At 39.9% G+C, this 19,505-nt stretch overlaps 1 protein-coding gene across 1 annotated transcript in view; it reads right to left on the bottom strand.

The window, feature by feature from the left end:
- The window catches only part of fancc (FA complementation group C), a 31,858-nt gene extending 13,421 nt beyond the window's left edge, over positions 1–18,437 (bottom strand). The window contains exons 1-8 of the mRNA XM_008284051.1: positions 18,388–18,437; positions 14,837–15,079; positions 9,469–9,556; positions 9,254–9,348; positions 2,861–2,968; positions 2,720–2,784; positions 1,975–2,139; positions 1,543–1,696 (exon numbers count right to left, since the gene is read on the bottom strand). Of these exons, the coding sequence (XP_008282273.1) occupies positions 1,543–1,696; positions 1,975–2,139; positions 2,720–2,784; positions 2,861–2,968; positions 9,254–9,348; positions 9,469–9,556; positions 14,837–15,034 (873 nt within the window). The 5' untranslated portion in view covers positions 15,035–15,079; positions 18,388–18,437. The remainder of the gene's footprint in view (positions 1–1,542; positions 1,697–1,974; positions 2,140–2,719; positions 2,785–2,860; positions 2,969–9,253; positions 9,349–9,468; positions 9,557–14,836; positions 15,080–18,387) is intronic.
- Between the last annotated feature and the right edge of the window lie 1,068 nt (positions 18,438–19,505).

The following is a 19,505-nucleotide window of genomic DNA, read 5'->3' as shown; positions in this document are numbered from 1 at the left end:
AAACAATAGGTAGAAAACACGTCTACTTCAGAGACAGCTTTAGATTCTGGTCGACAGCGCTGTATCTAATTTCTGTGTTTTGACTGAGTGTTCCTGAATTGTGTAATTTTAGTGACACTTTCGATTATTTTACTGTTATCCGTACTTCTTTTAGCAGCTACAACAATTTGTTAAACAAGTTCCCATTGTGGGATAGAGAAGCAGCAGCTGCTGGCCAAGCTAAAAGACTACAACTCACCGCTGGTATTTTCTGATTGCATTGTAGTAATGACAACATCGTCTTCCATAATCAGTCATAGCAATCTATAAATCAAGAATCACATCTGACTTTTGAACTGGGCACGATCTTAAATTATATGAAGTGAGGAGTGGCCAAGGACTCAAGTGACAGAGAGTTCAGTACTTACCCAGCACAGTTAAGACTGTGTAGCACAAGCCAAATGATGTGAGATGCGGTTTAGTGCTCGCCAAATTATGTGAGATGCATGCAGAGCAAAGCCAAATGGTGTGAGTTAGCCAGGCAAAAACAGTCAATAAAGACACACCAAAAAAGCACAGGAACATATCCCAGAGCTATGCATACGAAAACAGCACAGCTACGTACCTCATAATAAATACATTTTTAAAAAAAGCAGAGCCTATATTCAATCGATTTGGTTTCACAGTTTACAAAGCATTTCAAAGTGGGGCCAAACACATATGGCGTGTGCAACGGTTTCTAATGCGAGACAGTATAATTCAGGGCAGATGAGTCAAACTTTGTACATAACAAACTCATTTAACAGCAGCAGTATATCACTAATTTATCAACACTCGTACCCACTGCCAATTCGTGCAGCAGTAAAATGCCAAAGCATAATGGCACAGCAGTCTGCACATTTCTCATCAAATGTCAAGATGAAAGACGAGACGCATTTCTTATTCGGCGGTGTCACAAGTGGATGTTAGATACTTTTCTCAGACACCTCAGATGCACTTAGATGCACATTTGATGGCAATTTCCGCTCTCTAAATACAGTACAGAGGAGTTTGGCCTTTTTCGGATTGGCCGGCACTTCCCGCCATTAATGGTGCTGCCAGAATAGTTCTTTATGAGGTAAATAAAGTACAAGATTAAAACCATTGCTTGTAAAAAGCTAAGTTTAAAACAAAGCCAGACATCTGTGTTATACAACAAACGTATCGGTTAATTAATGAATCAATTAGCCGATTAACTGATTAGCTAATGGAAGGAAATAAATCAGCAATTACTTTGATAACTGCTAACTGTTTTTTCACGAGCAAAAAAATGCAAACAGCAGTGTTCTGTTCTTGTGTTCTGTTTTTTCTCTCACTGCGAGCTGTCTCTATCGTTTGGGCTCTGATGAATAGCGATGAGGATTATTCACAATTTTATCCACTATGAAATTAAGCAGGACAATAAGGAGCAAATTAATCAACAACAAAAAGAAGTGTGAGGTTAGTTGTAGCCCTACACTGAAGTAGTTTCAAATCCTGATAGATAAAAAGATGAATTCCTCATTTAAAAAAAAAACAACCCACCAGCAGTGACTGTGCTACTTGCAGCTGGAGCTTCTGTGGTGTTGACGCTGTGTTAGTAACAGACTCCAGCAGACTGAGAACTGCCTCTTCCAGGCTGGGGAGGCAGCGATACCACAAAGAGACTGAGGCCTGCTCATCTAATGACAAGCCCTGGCTGGAAAGAGAAAAAACAGCACTGATTAATTGATATCATAGCACATTATTACAAACTGTATCTTCTGTCTGACATCACTGAATATATCACCAAACAAATTCTAGATGATATGTTTGGACACGACTCAAAAATCGGTCTCAGTGTGTCTACAATACTTCTCCCTATACACTAGTTTACTCTGGAGTGAGCAGTGAATTGAGATTTCTGACAGCTATCATCATTTTTACATCCATTGTGTTCATGGGACTCCACACCTAAGTCCGGTAGTGTCGCCTTACCTTGAGCAGGAAGAACCCAGGGCGTCCAGGAAGTTTTCGCTGAGAGCTTCTTTGACACAAGTCACTGGCCGCTGTAGTAACGCACCGACGAGAGGAGAAGCCTCGGGACAAGCGATGAGGTGAACGCAAGCCTCTGATGTAGCCAGAATACTGTCACACGAACACCTGCATGGAATAAGTCATGTTCATTTTTATGCTTAACATGAAAAGGAGCCGTATTATGAAGACAGATAAGACAGGAATCCATTCATCTGGTGGACCTTAATGTGTTTGATCCTTTCCAGAAAAATGTGTTATATCTGTACTTTAAACGCCTTATCTGGTTCAAATAGACTTCAGCTTGTACATGAAGAATGGTGCACGCATACCGACACTACTTCCCACTTTGCAAGCTTATTATAACACTGTGAGTTAACAATCTGCTGTTAAAGTCGATTTCCACCAGAGCTGTAGTGATACATTCACGAATATTGTGATTACAACCTTTTTAAATGGAGGAATTTGCTGATTTTCTCTGTTTTATTTCACTGCTCGATTATTATTTTGGGGTTCTGGTCTGTCAAAAAAACACATGAAGACATTACCTCTTCTGGGAAACTGTGACGGCTGCTTTTTGTCACGGCTGCTATTTCTTGACATTTCATGTACCAATAAAAATCTACAAAATAATTAGCAGATTAATTATTTATGAATGTAATCACTGCAGCTCTGGTTTCCACTGGGACTGCGTGACAGTTATGTTTACCTCTGATTAATGCCGCTCAGAGAACAGCAGCTCTTTCTGATGGTTTCCTGCTGCAGCGCCACCATCTGAAACGCAGCAAATAGTGCAATTTAACAGTCAGTATTGGTGAGAATTAAACCAACAGAAATGCAAAGACAATACCTTTGCCAGGACTTTGAGGTGGTACTCTTGAGCTGGTACACCCATGCGCTTCGTTAGCGCCTGTGCTACATCATCGTCTTCCTCTGTGGCGAGCTGACACAACACTTTCTGTGGGAGAGCAGCAGAATATTAGTGCTTTATGTGTATATCTATAAAAGTGGACAGGACTTTGATACAATCTGCCCCCAAAATCCCAAGATCCATAACATCAAAGCTAATGAGTTACTGGAATATAGGATGACTCTGTTTACATCATTTGAACCACATGAGTGGAGAAAAGGTATTCCGGTAAGTGAGAATGTATGGACAGCATATGAGCGACTTCACAAACGAACGTTCTTTGTTACAGAGAGCCGTGGTGTTTTACAAGAATTTTTTAAAAGGGGCCTCATCATACACTGATAAACTAGACTAATAAACTCAGCTGATTCGCGTCTGTGAGAAACGCTAGTCATAACGAAGGAACAAAGAGAGGGAACACGGCGCTCGAACTGTAAGCAATAATGTTTCAGCGTCGGCTCTCGAAACATTTTCAAAAAGAAAAAAACAGAGGCTGTGAAAATGGATGTTTTTTTTCTCAGCAAATAAAATAAATATGTTGCGGCAGGCGAAGGGTTGAGACACATTGGCTTGCCTTACTTTCAGTATTGTCAAAAAACCAAAAATATTGCCACACAGCACTCAGTGGTGTAATGATTAATATACTGAATGTTTGACAAGAATTTTCTTCATTATAATTCAATCCGATGTGCTATGAAAACCCCAAAACCTATAACATTAAATTAGGGATTGATTTAAACCTTAGAAACAATCTTCTCCATTTGACCACCGAGTTGACTCACTGGCACAAGATGGAGAGCGAGATCCAACAGAAACAACCGAGGCTTCACATCTTAAGCGCACATCTGTTTTTACAACTGCGATGAACCGAAAGCACTGAAACGTCCACACCACTAAGAGTAGACTAAAAAAGTACAAATCCCCTTTCAGACTACAGATAAATGGGGGCTCAACGAGAGACGAGAAGAAAAAGAGATCGAGAGAGGCGCAATTTGTCGAAAAAGAGGGCAAAAAACATGAAGAGAGAAAAGAAAAAAACAAAACATCCAAGGCAGGGGAGTGCTGCAGTGCTGTTCGTGGAGCTGTGTGGTTTCTTTGGCCAGGCCCTACAGCACGCTAAGATGCTTACCCTCCACATAGTCTCACAAAACAACCCCAATCACTACCATCTGAGAGCCCTCAAACCCTGCACATTGAATGCACACAAAACCAATCACACTTATCCCACCCCTGGTAAGGAGGCTCAGCGGGGCTGGGGGGATGAGAGGGGAAGGAAGAAGGAAATATCAGAGAGAGACTGGAACGCGCTACGATGGCTGCATTTGGGGAAAAAAAAGGGTGTGGTCACCGGAGGAATGGGATGAAGGGCAAACGGATAGATGGATGGCAAATACTTTAGGTCAAAAGTCATCTTTCTCACAGAAAACAACGACCGAGTTGGCTCTGGGGACACGGACAGGCTGCTGCCATAGAAATTATCCCTCCATAAATCTAAAATTAAAACAGAGGATGTAGAAAAATGCACAAGGCAAAGAGTTGGGTTGTTTTTGATGGGTGTCTGTTAACAATTACTAAGCTATGATTGAATTCTCCCAAAACCAGCGAAAGACTCAAGTATAGCCTCAGATGGTCAAAACAGCGAAGACAAAAAAACAAAAAAAGGAGATGAAATGAAGGATAACAGGCTGATCAGAGAAAACAGTAAAGTTAGAAGCAGTTGTGTTCAAAACTGGTGCACTGGTTGCTCAGATTTAATAATAGAAACACTTTTTTTCCCCCACTAAAAACAAAAGGACCAATACATAATGTTTGACCCCATAAATTTGAAGATGCTCTTGAGTGTTATTCAGCCACATAACACTGATGTAAACAGCCTTTCAACGGTGTGACAAAACACTCATAATTTGATTTAGTTTTGCTTAGTATTAGCTCTTGGGAGTGACAGCAGTTTTCAATTCACTGTCTCGTTTTTTGATTGGAGCCATTTTTTTTTCTTCTTTCTTTTACATCTGGGTCATAAATTGTGCTTTAAAATGAAAAGCAAAGCAAAAATGTTAGATTTGAATGCAAAGTCTGAAAGTAATTATTAGAAATGGCATCACAGTCGTGTTTCTTCAAGCTTGGGAGATTAAAGGGATAGTGGGAGATTTTGAAAAACTTTGTTGAAAGCTAGTTTAGAAGTTCCTTAACATCATAATTAATCAAAAATATATATAAATACTAAATGTATGCATCCACTCAGCATGTGTGCAGCCTGTATCGTCATTTTATATTCCCGCTTGCGTACGGAGACAACAAAAAAAAGATGAGAAATAAGAACATTCCTCAAAATTTAAAAGCAAATATAAAAGATGATTTCAGTCGGTCGGGCAGTGACACCCAAGAAGAATCAGAAAGATAAAAGGGGGAGCGTTATTGTGATAAAAACCACTTCCATCTTCAAATAAACACACAGCGAGACGAGCAGCCAACTTGCACCAATAAGTAAGAGATATGTTTTCGAACTAAAAAGCAGCCACAGTGGCTCCAGGGGTCTACCTGTGGTTCGCCTTGTTGGAGTCACTGCACTATGGTGACTCGACACATCAAAGATTAAGCTATCAAACGGCTCGTCCTCTCACCCTCTAATATTATGCTCTCATGCTTTTATTTATCTGTCATCTCCTCAAAGATCATGCCATGTTACTGCAGCACTGTGTGGTCCCTCTGCTGGTACAGGATGTTGAGAAACAGACCAATTGAGTTAATGACTATCTGACAGAGCCTGCAGCTATGTGGCTGTACCCAGAATTCATCAAACCCAGCGAGAACGCTCAGATGTGGAGAGCAGAAGCAGACGGGGAGGGCTGAAGCAAAAACATAAGGCATAAAAGACAAAATAGTCAATGCACTAACATGATATAATGAGAAAAATATATGTGGTTACTAACAATATATACAGTAGCAGAAAAACACATGTAATACTCAGAAACATGTGCAAGCATATGCACAAACTTACAGCAAAAAAAATGCAGAATTTAGGTGCCACTTAGCACCAGACCCTCAGTTTATTATGGAAGCAGTGAGAAAACAATGTTGGGGAGCAAGATCAGACAGGGCTAACAGAAAACAGGCTGCATTCTGCATTCCAGGACAGGCAGCCCAACACAACGCAGACGCAGGCAGAGACACAGAGGCAGAGACAGACTATCTCTGGCCTAAAACCATACATCTGCCCTGCTCCCCCAGACGGGCTGAGCTGTGGTGGAAAAGGCTTTTTTGTGCTTCCCGCCATTGCTGTCATTTGTGGTAAGTGGAAGCTTCTTTGGGGGACAAGGGAAAGACAATAAGGAGAAGCTGCAGAGGTGGTTGTGAGTTTATTGTACTTGCGCTCTGACTTTTTCCAACGAGCGCACCGTTAGTGTGGAGTACATGCTCGCAATTTTAGCACAAATGGCTCCAGTGAACTTGACTCTGGTCGAATAAGCAGCATGCAGTATGAAATGCTGAAAATACAGCACCTACTGGAGTGTGATTTTAAACTTCTAGCAAGAATAGTACAGCAATTAGCTATTAATATTAATATTGATGGGTGCCGCTATAGCTCACCTGGTTGAGCTGGCGCCCATGTACAGGGGCTACAGTCCCCGAGGCGGAGGTCATGAGTTCGAATCCCGCTCATGGCCCTTTTCAGCAGGTCCTTCCCCAATTCCTCTCCCCAACTTTCCTGTCTCTCTCTCAACTGCACTCTTAAATAAAGGCAAAAAGGCCAAAAAAAAATCCACTATTATTGATTAATCAGTCAGTTTGTCTCTTGATTAATCAATTAATCCTTTCGCCTATAAAATTCCAGAAAACAGTCAAACCTTGTAAGGTCATAGTCGCATCTTAAAAAGTCTTGTTATGTCTGACCAACAGTAAAAAAAAACAAAAAAAAACACAGATATTGGATTTACTGTCACAGAATGCTAAGGGAACCACAAGATATCCAAATTTCTGAAACTAGAACAACTGAATTCGTGGACATTTTTACTTAAAAATGACTTGATTCAAGTATCAATCCTATTATTAGCTCATCAAATCACCATTTCACTCTACATCAATGCAACTGTTCATCAGAAAAGACGTAACCAAGCACTTATATCGAACCTATTTAACCCTAACCAAATCTCATTCTACACACACACGTCATATACACAAAACATGCCCACACAAAAGCACGCGGACGCAAACACCACCGCGCACACATGCACTCCGCTTCCCCTCTCGTGGGTCAAAGACCATCTGGCAAATTCAAGGTTTACTTTCAAGGCCCTGTTTTAATTAGCAAGATGTTTTATTAGATGAGAAATTAATCAAAAGAATACAAACACACAGTTAATCTGGCAAAAATGTGAAGGTTCCACATTGTTTATCATAAGCCATCTGTGTGAACCCTCTCAGAGTTGAAGATTGCAGAATGTTTTCTTCCCTCTGTTCTCTTTCCCTCCTTTGTGTGTGCGCGCCGCCTTGAGAACACACAGTGAGCGCGATCAGCTCGCGATAATATAAAGGCTGATCATTCTCTGGTGACAAGAGGCAGTGACACAGTCAATTTTAATTTGCTTTCAAAAATAAGTTTTACAGTTTGGCGCACGAAAGGCTCAGGCTAACGGAGGCCCGGACTGCTTCATTCGTCATCCACGTCCAAATGGAGAGGCAAGACAGAGAGCTGGCGAGCAAACTCCTATTAAAGTAAATTAGACAGAAAATCCCTTTAGCAGCCTAAAGGCAGTCAAAGACAAGTTTCTTTCAAGAATATTAAAAGAATAATGTGTAACTGCCAAAATAATATGTATGTCAAGTCTGTCCAGAAATAATTAGGACATAAAGAGCAAATAAATTTGGCCCAAAAATGACAAAATAGACGAACAACTAAGCACAACTAATATCCATCCATAAATGTTCTAGATACTGTTAAGTTTCTGTCTCCAGCGTATCTAAATGATGACTGAAGTCTAACGATAATGAAGCCAAATACAGTCCATTAAAAGTTTCTAAATCAGCTGGACAAGTAATTAAACTTGTGAATTTGGCTTTTTTGTTTTTTCAGACACACATTGTCCAAAAATGAAATAAGAAGCTACATAAAGCCAAACAAGCCGATGTCTAGCTTTGACCAAAACATTGTTTATAATCTTTTCAGACTTTCCAAAGCAAAGAATGTACTTCATTGCTTCTGTCTGCAGCAACAAGGAGAAGCACCACAAGTTGGCACTGATAGCTTGGTCCCATTCATAATCTTGTTAAGTTGGTATTTAAAACGATAACTCCTGATTCACGTAATTATTTACGAAAAGTTCTTGTGCAGCTGTTTTGAGTCCAGAAAAATGTATTTTAGACATTTTAGCATGAGGTAACAAAAAACAAAAACCAAAGATCATCACATGCCATAACTGAAGTATTCTATTCAGACTGGTATCAAAATACAGTCGTGACTCGATAATCCAACACTAAATGTAAAACCACTGTCAAGACGGAGATACAAGGAGGTCTTGATGCTTGAAGGCTCATTTGTTGTTAATACTTATTGTTTATAGTTGCTATAATAACTAGTGTATTGTTAGAACACTACGCATTGCTGGATTTCACGCCTAACCGACTGGTGCACTTGTGCACAGTTGACATCAAAGGTAAATACGTTCAGACAGCAGGTTGAAGTGACCCAAATCCGATTTTTTTTCTCCTATGCCACCTGTATCTGGGAGCGCTCCGATGGGGTGGAAGTGGCTGGAACGTACAGGCAGTACTTGGCTACTGATGCTAGTTTAGTTAGTGGTCATAGTTCTGTTTCTACCATCGGTGGCAGCAGCGGGGAAGTGGCAAATACGCTCCACTGTTACCATCTGTATTTACTTCAGTAAACACTGAGCACGCTCGCGGCGTGTGACGTCGTTGTGTCCTCTTCTATGCACGACCGTATATAAAATAATACTCAGTCTGGCTTTTAAGCAGTATTTTTTTCACTTTTTATGAAATGACGAGCTAACAGTAAAAAGATAGCAGGATTTGAACCACGGATGCTGTAGTTTATAACTGCTGCCTCAACCACAAGGCCAACAGGCCACCCTTCCCTATTTCTACTTTAAATGGGCCCCTAAAATTCAGTTTAAACTGAAGAACAGCTGTGTAGATTAACAGTCACTGCACAGTACATGCAAAGATAAAGTGAACACAAAAGGGATTTAATTAAGGTGGTATGTAAATGCAGTCAGCATTGTAAGTTTACTGAATCTGCCTGAGTCTTTGTTGTGCACTAATCACTGTTCCCTGAGTTCTGCATTAACTGAGATTACCAGAGAGTCCGGTCCCTACCCGTATCCACTGGTTGGCTTTTCTTTCCACAGCATTGCTTGGATGCTCCGAGTACAGTCCCCAGAGGCACTGGAGCAGCAGCCTCCTGCTCGTATCTGTAGACAATACACCGCGCACATCACGTCAGAATCATTACCACCATTATTACGTCTGTCTATCGGAGAGTTTCGAAACCACCGCTGATGGAATGTAATTCGTCTAAAAGCTTTACTCACCACCCACAGTGACATAAGGGTTCCAGCACAGCCGACCCAAAAACTGGCCTAAGAGAGGCAGCTTCTTCATGGTTTCTGCCGTGGAGCTCTGAAAGACAAAGAGAATAAAAAATAATTTAATACTGTACATATTTCTAATTTTGAATACTGTAAAACCCCAATGACAGCATTTTTTTTTTTTTAATTTTACTATTTGGCACATAATCAGACACAAATATGATAAAAGTGGCGCCAGTATAACAAATACATCATCTTCCATCATTTCCCTGTATTACAGATGTTCACACCTCATCATTTATTTCATTCTCTTTTGTCTCGTTCTTTTAACCGAGCAACACTGTGTCACAACACAAAACTCCAGAAGACGCAAACAGTCCCAACTGTACCTAATGAACTGAGCCGAAAACAGGCCCGTCCACAGGTGTACAGTACATTGCTCATGCATCGCCTTTGTTTCCTGTGTTTTGGTCAGGTCACAACTCCTTCCATAGTGTCAGCAGTGAGAGATACAGAAAACAGAGCACTGTGCAGAACAGGGCTCTGGTGGAGCGTGCTATACCTGTAAGGGTTTAAGTATGTGTGCGTCTGTGCTTGTTTATCCAGCTCAAAATAAAAGACCATGTGATTTACTTCACTTAACAGCCAATTAAAACACCCAGCGAGGTTCTAAGCTACAGCAGACGGTGCTATTAAGAACTGGAACAAACTTTAATCCTGACTTCCTATTCATTTTCAGTTTTCAATTCCAATTTCCCCCGGATGATTAATGGAAAAATCAAGACATGGTTATGTGAAAAGTAAGTCTGGAGCATGTCATAGTTTTTATTATTTCGGACCATAGCTACATAGAAGGTAAGATTTACAGCTGGTGCAACTGGTACCTCAGCCGAAATAAACCCTAATAATACTTCTATTTAGCTATGACCAAACCATGCACGTTACTGTATGTTTTGCATGAATGTAATTTATTAGAGTATCTGCATCTGTGCAAGTCACAGGAAGAACACATAGGTCAAGATGGAGACTGACACCAAAGCCTTCAGTCTGAATACGAAGTTTCAAAATGATCTTTGAATCAGGATAACCGTAGATAAACAGGTGTATGATGCTCTTATTGTTCCGTCTTATTACTTTTCTGGGTTTAATACATCGACACAGAGTGCATTAGGGTTTTACGATACGATGACCGCATTGGGACGTGAAGAAAACAGATCAAAGACGTGACGCATGTCTTAAATTTGCAATCATGTCTGCACATGTGTGGATGAATCACGTGCATGTGCATGTATAGAACCACATACTATTCAACCCATATTAACAGACTATATGATACATTTCACCTCAGAGTTAATTGAACTCTACATCAAAGCTTTGATGCTGGAAAATCCTACACAGTAAAATCTGGCATATGACAATTGTAATTGAAGCAGCGTGCTATTGCTCAACCAAAGACAATTCTGCTCACTAGCATGAAACAATTTGTAGATTAAGTGAGAAGTCAAAGGACAAATGAGTATTCTGCAACACAAAACTTAATTGAAGTATGAGAGTGGACCCAGCACAGCCAGAGCAGTGTTTGGTCTCTGGTTCAGACTGAAGTAAAATGGTGACAGTGGTAGTGGACACATGGGACTCTGTACTGAATATTTTACGCTATTGAGTTTACATACATCAAAATGTAAGCATATCATCTCATGAGATACAGTATGTTGTCAGGAAGGGTCGGCAGATCTTAAACAGACACTGCACGGTCCTATAGAGGGGGAGGCGCTGAAGTGAATGGGATTAAGTTAAAGTCAGTTACAGTATCTGGCATTGTGTGATAACATCTGCTGTCCGGTATGCTAACGCAGCGCAATGACCAGTACAAAGTTATTTTCAAGTCATTTTCAGTTCCCGACATTAAACACGCACAAAGATTAAGGCACATAATTAGTCTAGAAATAAGAGATTATATGAGTGATGTGAACAACACTGCCTCTTTAGACAATGATGTTTTTTTCTTTTATAACAATATGGACATTTGTAGCAGCAAACAAACTTGTCATATTATAACAAGATACACTGGTTTGGGAAATGAATGCTAATGTCTTGTGATATAATGAGATAAAGTAAAACGTTGTTAAAACAACAGCATTTACCAATAAAAACTGGGTAAATTGGTATTTTGAAATGCCATAAGACCATGACAATTGGCTTGGAACACAGCAAAGCTTCTTCTAAGCTTCAACTAATCAATTGACTAAGAAAATAATTACCACATTAACTGACAGTGAAAATAAATGCTGTAGTCCAATGGCCACGTACACACAGGAAAAGTTGTGGTGGATCACACATGATCCTAAAATGTGGAATAACACTGACATTGTATTAGAAACAAACAGAGATAAGTTTACTGTTAAGGTTCAAAACATTTCTTTTGCATCATGTTTTCTCTTCAGGCTTGTCATCCAACCTCAGTGACATATTATATTATTACAAAATATATACTTGCACCAGTAGTCAGTACGGTATTTTAATTAATCACAGAGTCCATTGTGTCCTCAGGGAAAAATATTTCTTAGTATTTTAAGAGGAAATTTCCAAAGCACTGTTTCTTTGGAGAAAAAAAAAAGTTGAGGAAGCTTTAGGCCTTTGTGTTTAATAAGAGCATCAGACTGTCAAGGAGACCAACTTGACTCATTCGAGGGGATGAGATCACCATTAATGGGAAGCATCGTGGTAATAGGCCAAGAGGAGTTCCTCTAAATGGCCCCACACTTTGCCCAACAACACCACCAGTGTTGTCTGAAACACAGCCCTCACACTTGGACTTCCCATCAGTCCACCAGTCTGGTAAATGTTGTCCGTGTGTGTACACGTACGCATTCCTGTGTTGCTGATGCAACTAAAAAGGAATGCTCATTTACAAAAGTTAATGTACGATGTTTTGTGACTACAGGAGTGTCCATAAGAAAGAATGAAGCATGAAAAATCAAATCAACTATCACTGACTATCAGTCCAAAATCAGCATGAAACCCTTGTCAACATTGTCCCTAATTATGATCAGGTTTTGAGCCCATGTGTCTTGTTTTGATTAGGGACAGACATCTCAGACAGAAGTGACTGATTAAGTACTGGCTAAGGAGCCAAATAGGATAACTTTATAGACAACAATAAAGAGAACAGTGAGGTAACACCTCTGTCTCTGTCATCACTGAGCCACAAGCAGATGTAGGCTTGGGTATAAGTCCTGGGCTCCTCCTGGGCTTAGCACCACCCAAGACAACTGTGATTGGTTTTAAGAAATACAAACAAGCTATCGTGTTTGTCCCCTATAGCAGAATGATGACAAGGAGCAGCCAGACGATACTGCTGCAGCACTGTGGAGATTGGCCTGATTGTAGTCTTGCATAGCCAGAGAATAATCCCAAGAATGTATCGCTGAATATCCAACATCCCATCAATCTTTCTTTAATGCTGCAGGATTTTTTGATCATTTCCTTTGAGGAGTGATGTAATGCTACATCTGTCGTGTAACAACTATATTAAAAAGGGGGACCTGACACGCCGTACAACAGTATAGCAGGTGTTCATAGATAAACACTTTTTGGATAGGGATAGCTCTACAACTGGGAGAACGTGCTTGTTATTGCACTTGTTGAGACACAAGATGAGAATCAATACCACTCACACATCTGTTCTTTTAATACAAAGCTGAAGACAGAGGCATGGCTGAGCTCAGTATTAAGACTAAAAACAGGGCGAAGCCGCTAGCCTGGCTCCTTCCAAACTGCAATTATCAGCACCCCCACAGCTGACGATCTCCTTTATATAATCCTCATAAAAAAACCGAGAAGTAAAAATGTCAATTTGTGATTATACAGGAAGGCACAGTGACTTTCTGAGATGTCCACCGGTTGCCAGGCAACCTCCCAGTTATAGTACGACTCCCAGAAGTTACTACATCTGGCCTAGAAACAGGCCGGCACGTACCGCACTGCAACACGGCAAACTGTCATTTTCTTTTTACACTTCAGTGTTTGTACAGTTTGAACTCATGAGATACAGCACAGCAAAGCTGTAGAGGTACTTGCAGGTAGATTTAGTTTCATACAGAGTGGACGGATGTGTGTAAGTGGTATTAATCTATTCTATTAAGAACGACAATAGTGATATTAAAAAATGTCCTCCACTGTTCTCACCAAGTGTAAACCTGGAAATTAACAATAACTACGTGTATTTCTCATTTTAGGCCATAAACCACAGGAAAGTTGTAAAGTCATCAAAGGATGCAAAATGCTGCCAAGAAGCAGGCTATCCTCAGCTGGTCTTTTATGAGTCCACTGCCAGTAAAAAGGATTTCAACCCAATTAAGCTATACCATTCTTTTTCTTTGTGTCTTTCTTTGTATGCGCTCCATCACTCTACACACACTGACACCTCTGCATGACGCACAGCCAGAATAATGCTAACAGAAAAAGAGACAGACAAAGAAAAAAATAATAGCCTCTCCGTGCTTGATCTATAAAAATATACGGCCAGTTGCCAAAGCAAAGAGGAAGTCGAAAGTAAGGCAGACAGACAGAAACACTGGGACTGATTCTAACCATTACAAAAGTGCTACAGTAAAACATATGGAGTGTAGAACATCACAAATTAAAACTTGCGACGGCGCCATGACTGCAGGACGAACAAGAAAAAGATTCCTTATGTGAGAAAAAGAATATAAAAAATGGTTAGGGAAAGCAGCGAGACAGAGAGGCCTGAGGAGAAAAAGCTGGAACGAGGAGGTATGACCACAGCAACTCTGAGATCTCACAGTACTGCAGCCCTCCTGTCCTCTGCCCCCTTCCCAAATTTGCTGGACCTGATATGTGGATACATTAGGTTAGCGCTGGAGGTCCCAATGCGGCTATTACCTGACTAACTCAACATTGCAGCGCTGCCAGCCAGACATACACAGCCCTCTGCACAGCACAGAGCAGCTTCTGTTAGCGGGACCGTACCAACGCTGGGCTCACTGTTCAAACCCTGGCTCGGACCGAGAGCGAGCGTGTGCATGTTTGGGCATGTGTACCAGACTTGCTCATGTTTGAATTAACTTAGTGCTCCATAAATCAGACGACTGCTTGGCTGTTCAGCCTAATTGATTAACTGTTCTAATTTATTTCATTGGGCAAGGTGTGATGAGCCAGTAAAAGAGGCGTCTGAGTGGATACAGAGCATTTAATTAGACCTAACAGGCATCTAGGATATATAGTGTAGGAGCACTGCTGTCTGAATTTGTCAAGAACATAAATCTCAGAGCTACACTTGCAATGTAACAGAGTTCACACGGTACTGGCTGTGGGGATACAGGCTCATCTTTTCGCTCCATGTGCTTACCACGTTGTTGATGTGTGTGAGAAGTTGCTGGAGGAAATCCCTCAGTCTGTTCAAGTGCAGGCAGGTGTCTTTCTGAGTGTCTGGACTGTCGGCCTGGCCCCAAGCCACTGCTTTGTCCAGCCAGAACTGCATCTCCTGGACATTTAACAAGGGCTCTGCTGTTTGTTGGGGCTGGCTCAGTGGCTGCAGCTCAGACATTTGGCTGCTTGTCCAGGCAAATTTACTTGGGAGCTAGGCGAGATCCTAGGAAAGATAAACAAGCAGACTATTGTCAGATCCAAGGATTACACAGAATGCATCTTATCATCTGTTCTTTATCATTTTGATTTTGTGGGTATTAGGGCCAAGCATTGGCAACATTTTTACATTTGATATCCTGGCTTTATATAATGATTCCAAATAACACATAACAACATGATGATGACTCTTTGGAGTTTTTTGAACACTTTTAGGAATATGGAGCACTTTTTATGACTGGTTCCTGCTTGATTTGTATCATGCACATGTGCAAAACTGATGTGCATGTCCAGGAGCAATATGATTAACACTCCTCTTGTCTGTTTCACACTATTTTACTGACCATTGTCTATAAAGGCTGTGCATGGTTCAAAATATGTGCAACATAAAATATGCGCTTTGCAAATGCTTTGTGGAATGGAATGCATCAAAGACATTGGTTTGTCCGCAAGGATGCACACAATGTGTTCTGGTTAGAAAGCTTGAATAAAAGCAGAATTTTAGTTTGTTTACAAGAAAACTCGACAGGGCACAACCAACTCATGAGACGAGATGTGCCTGAATAGTAAAATAACAAAAATACAAACAAACAATGGACCAACAGTCCAAACCCCAAAGATACTCAGTTTTCTATGACATAAGCCAAAGAAAAGCATGAAAATCATCATTTGAATTTTTCTAATCTTGAAATAAGACTTGAAAGTCATCAGCAAACACATTCTCACCCTGTAAGCCCAACTGAAACTGGATTTACTAAGAAATAATTTTGAGCTATAAATAAAAGTACAAAACTGAAGCAACTAAATAACTCTTAAAACAGAATTTAAAAAAAGAAATGGACAAATATGGGTAAAAGCGCAACTTATAAAACATTTTTTAAAGAAAATCTCTTTACATATCTGTCAGAATATACACTATTCCAAATATATAATATAAACCAGTGTCACTTATGAACCTGTCAATGTAACTGCTGGGCTTTACTCTAATATGTGCATGTGTGGTCCACATGATACACGACTTTCTATGAGAGCATAGGTGGCTAATACAATAATAAGTGCATTAATAATAAGCTGAAAATAAAGTGAGGCAAAGTGTGTTCATCTAGTTATGTTAACCTCTTATTACCACAATCTAATGATCAAACTTTTAAGCTCCCGGCGATAAAGCCTTCTCTCACACATTCACGACAGCCTACTGAGAAATAAACAGTACATTCTTCGCCTTTTATGAAGACGGAGAGAAAAACGTGGGGGGCAGATCATGAGCGTGTGTGTGAGGATGTGTTTCATGTCTGTATATAGCCTGAGAATGGTGTGTGTGTGTGTGTGTGTGTGTGTGTGTTTGTTGTTTTTTGCCATAATGACAGGTCTGTGTGGGACACCACAGGGTTGTGTTTTATGATCACCTCGTTACACACGATTTGTTTAATGTCTTGCCATCATCTCTGCTGGAAAGCCCCTATGGCTCGCTGATGTGAATATATAAATACTCATTTTCGAGGAGGAAAAAAGCCAAACCAAATTAGGAACAAACGCCTCTTATTGACTTGTGTCTTAGGGGCTCTGTTTTTAGTAAAGCAGAGGTGCAAAAGAAGTACATGCTGAATACATAAGTACCAGACAGTCTCACCCACAATCACTGACACACAGACAGCTACATGCACATACCCAGGCACAAATACACTCCGAGCAGTTGGTGCAAACGCATGTCACACAGGCAGAGAAAATATGTACATGCACAAACACACTCGTCAGCAGCTCTGGTGTTGGCTGAACACATTATGGAGCAGGAACGAGATGTGACTGGTCAAATATTATCTTTGAAGATTTGTTAAACTAAGCTTGTGGACTTTGGGTTTCGCTGAGTTTGCTGTTCCAATTATAAGATTGTTGACTTTATTTCAGTATAATCAAATCAGTTAAACATCACTTTCTGCAAATTTACTTCTGTATGCTTCAGTATGTTATATTTAAGAACACCTGGATTAAATGACACTAATGTATGGGCTGTCTCAATCATAGTCACAAAAGGATCAGTTATCTTTGACCACTTCAGACTAATGTAATAATACATTTCTTCATTGTTTTGAAAAAAAGGCATTCATGGAAGAACATGATGGGTCACTAAATGGTTTGATTCGTACAGAAATTGAGAATCATATGGTATTATTTTCCTACTCAGTATATCTCATGCAACTATTAAACATATAACACCTTTTTTGGCGATTTTGGATAAAACTGTTCTGCAAGTGAACCGCCCCAGCAGTTTGCAACAACCCCACAACCTCACCAACTAACCCCTTACTGATGATTATTGTTATTACTAATTACTAATTACTCATCAATGGCTTAGTTCACAAAGTGTCATAAATCTGCACAAAAATACTTACAACTTAGCCAGTAAATGAATGCACTTTCATCACTGAACAATCAGCTTGTTCAGTGTCTTGATTAGACAAATAAACACTTGCACAATTTTCAACAGCCTTTACATTGCTTGCTTTGTCAGGCAAAAATATTAAAATAATCAGTTTAAGACAAAGAACACTATCAAATCATAATTTTAAAAAGCTGGAAACTGAGAGTGCCTGGCATTTATCCCTGGGAAACTACTTCATGTATTAAATTATTAAAACAGCTGCAGATTCATTTTCAGTCAATCAACAAATTCAACAAATAATTTTAGCTCAACTAATCCCAACTTCCCAAGTGACAAATCAATAATTAAATAGCTGCTTCAAGCACAAAACTTTTTCTCACAAAGGGTGTTTTAGAAAGGATGAGACAGAAACTGGTGATGTACTTCTGAGCAGCTGAAGCAAGTCTATTTGGACCCCTCAGAAATAGTACCTTTGCTGATCCCAGTCTCAATCATAAACCCTCTAAGACACACAGAGAATTGGGTGCGTGTGTGTGTGTGTGTGTGTGTGTGTATTAAAACATAACAAAGAAAACGCACATTAAAAAAATGCGGCTTTGTAAAGAGAAAAGTGAAAAATAGTGAATTTACCTGGTAGTTTCCACACACGTTCAGCTAAACGTGCAATTACTACACCACACCACAGGATGCCAGTGTTTCCTCCACTCTGCTTTATTGAGTTACACACGTCAGTTCAATGTAAAGATATATTTTTTAAAAACTCGAAAGAACAACTTCAGTATGTCAGTCGGTGTATGTTACAGTTCCGTGAATGAAAAACATTAGAACTCATCTTCACTCTTCTTCGCCAGGAGCAAAGCTATTAGCTTGTTAGCAACTTAATACCGCTATATTCGCACAACTGTAGGCTACGGCGGCTTCAAATTTGGACTTACGTGTAAATGGGAAACGCGCAGTCACTAAGTTGACAAGTGCACAGAGCAGAAGTCACCTATATTCATTCATTCTCCGTGTCTTCACTCAAGTAGACGAGCTTTTCGTCCCGCGATGTAAACAAACTGAACTTCCCTCTTCCACCGGGGTTCCGTGAATGAACGAAGCTGATTGGCTGAGAGCCGCGTCATCCGCTGACGTACTTCTAGCACTGCCTGCTGGGAAATTGAGTCCCAATCCTGGCTGCAAATTTTAAATGTAGGGTATAAATGTTAGTCATTGCACGGGCCTTTTGAGTTTTTCACACTCTTATTTTTTTAAAATGTTTATCATATTAACATCATTATCTTGTCATGATTGAAATACGTTTGGTGATAAACACCTTAGTGCACTCATCAGTGTGTTGACAGAGTACAAAGCCAGCAAGTTAAGATTTCAATTTTCAGTTTCATTATGAAAGAAATTAGATATGAAGAGAGCCTCTGATCTTCTGAGAGTTTGCTCCCATGCATATAAAGTTAAGGATAAGACATTAAATATTTGATAAGATAAGACAGTAAAGATTTATGTTCATGGAAAACATGCATCTTGGGAATACAATCTTCTGTTGTGCTAGAGATATAAAGAGCACACCACAAGCTAGGGCATCACAAAATATCAATGTGAAAGTTTTAAGGCTGATTACTGGTATATTAGTAACAACAGACTTACTCTTAGTCCATTTGTTTACACTGTAAATTCAAAGACAGCACACAATGGATACAGAAGTGGTTATTTTGAAAGACGTGCAGGAATATTATTTTGTAATTATTTGACTATGATCAGCTGGCATTTCATGTGTATTAGTTGTTGTATCTCAAATGTTCAGAGATCAGTGTGGCTGAACTGGTTTAGTCTGCTTCTGTCATTTTCTCTACGATTTTCAAACAGTAATGAAAAAAGTGATGGAATTATTACATTAGAACTTTGTCATTTTGTAAGAATTTTACAATTTGATATAGTTGACCTGGTTTTGCAGATAAATCTGTTCTATGCTCATTAGCAGTTCAAGGGTTAAGAGGAGTTACGGATCGCCTGGAACAATGACTGCGCTGTGTGTCTGTAATGTGAAAACATATAC

This window comes from Stegastes partitus, unplaced genomic scaffold, assembly GCF_000690725.1.
Source record: "Stegastes partitus isolate 25-593 unplaced genomic scaffold, Stegastes_partitus-1.0.2 Scaffold341, whole genome shotgun sequence".
NCBI lineage: Eukaryota > Metazoa > Chordata > Actinopteri > Pomacentridae > Stegastes > Stegastes partitus.
The sequence above is the reverse complement of the archived record's forward strand: the minus strand, read 5'-3'. Positions and strand labels throughout refer to the sequence as shown.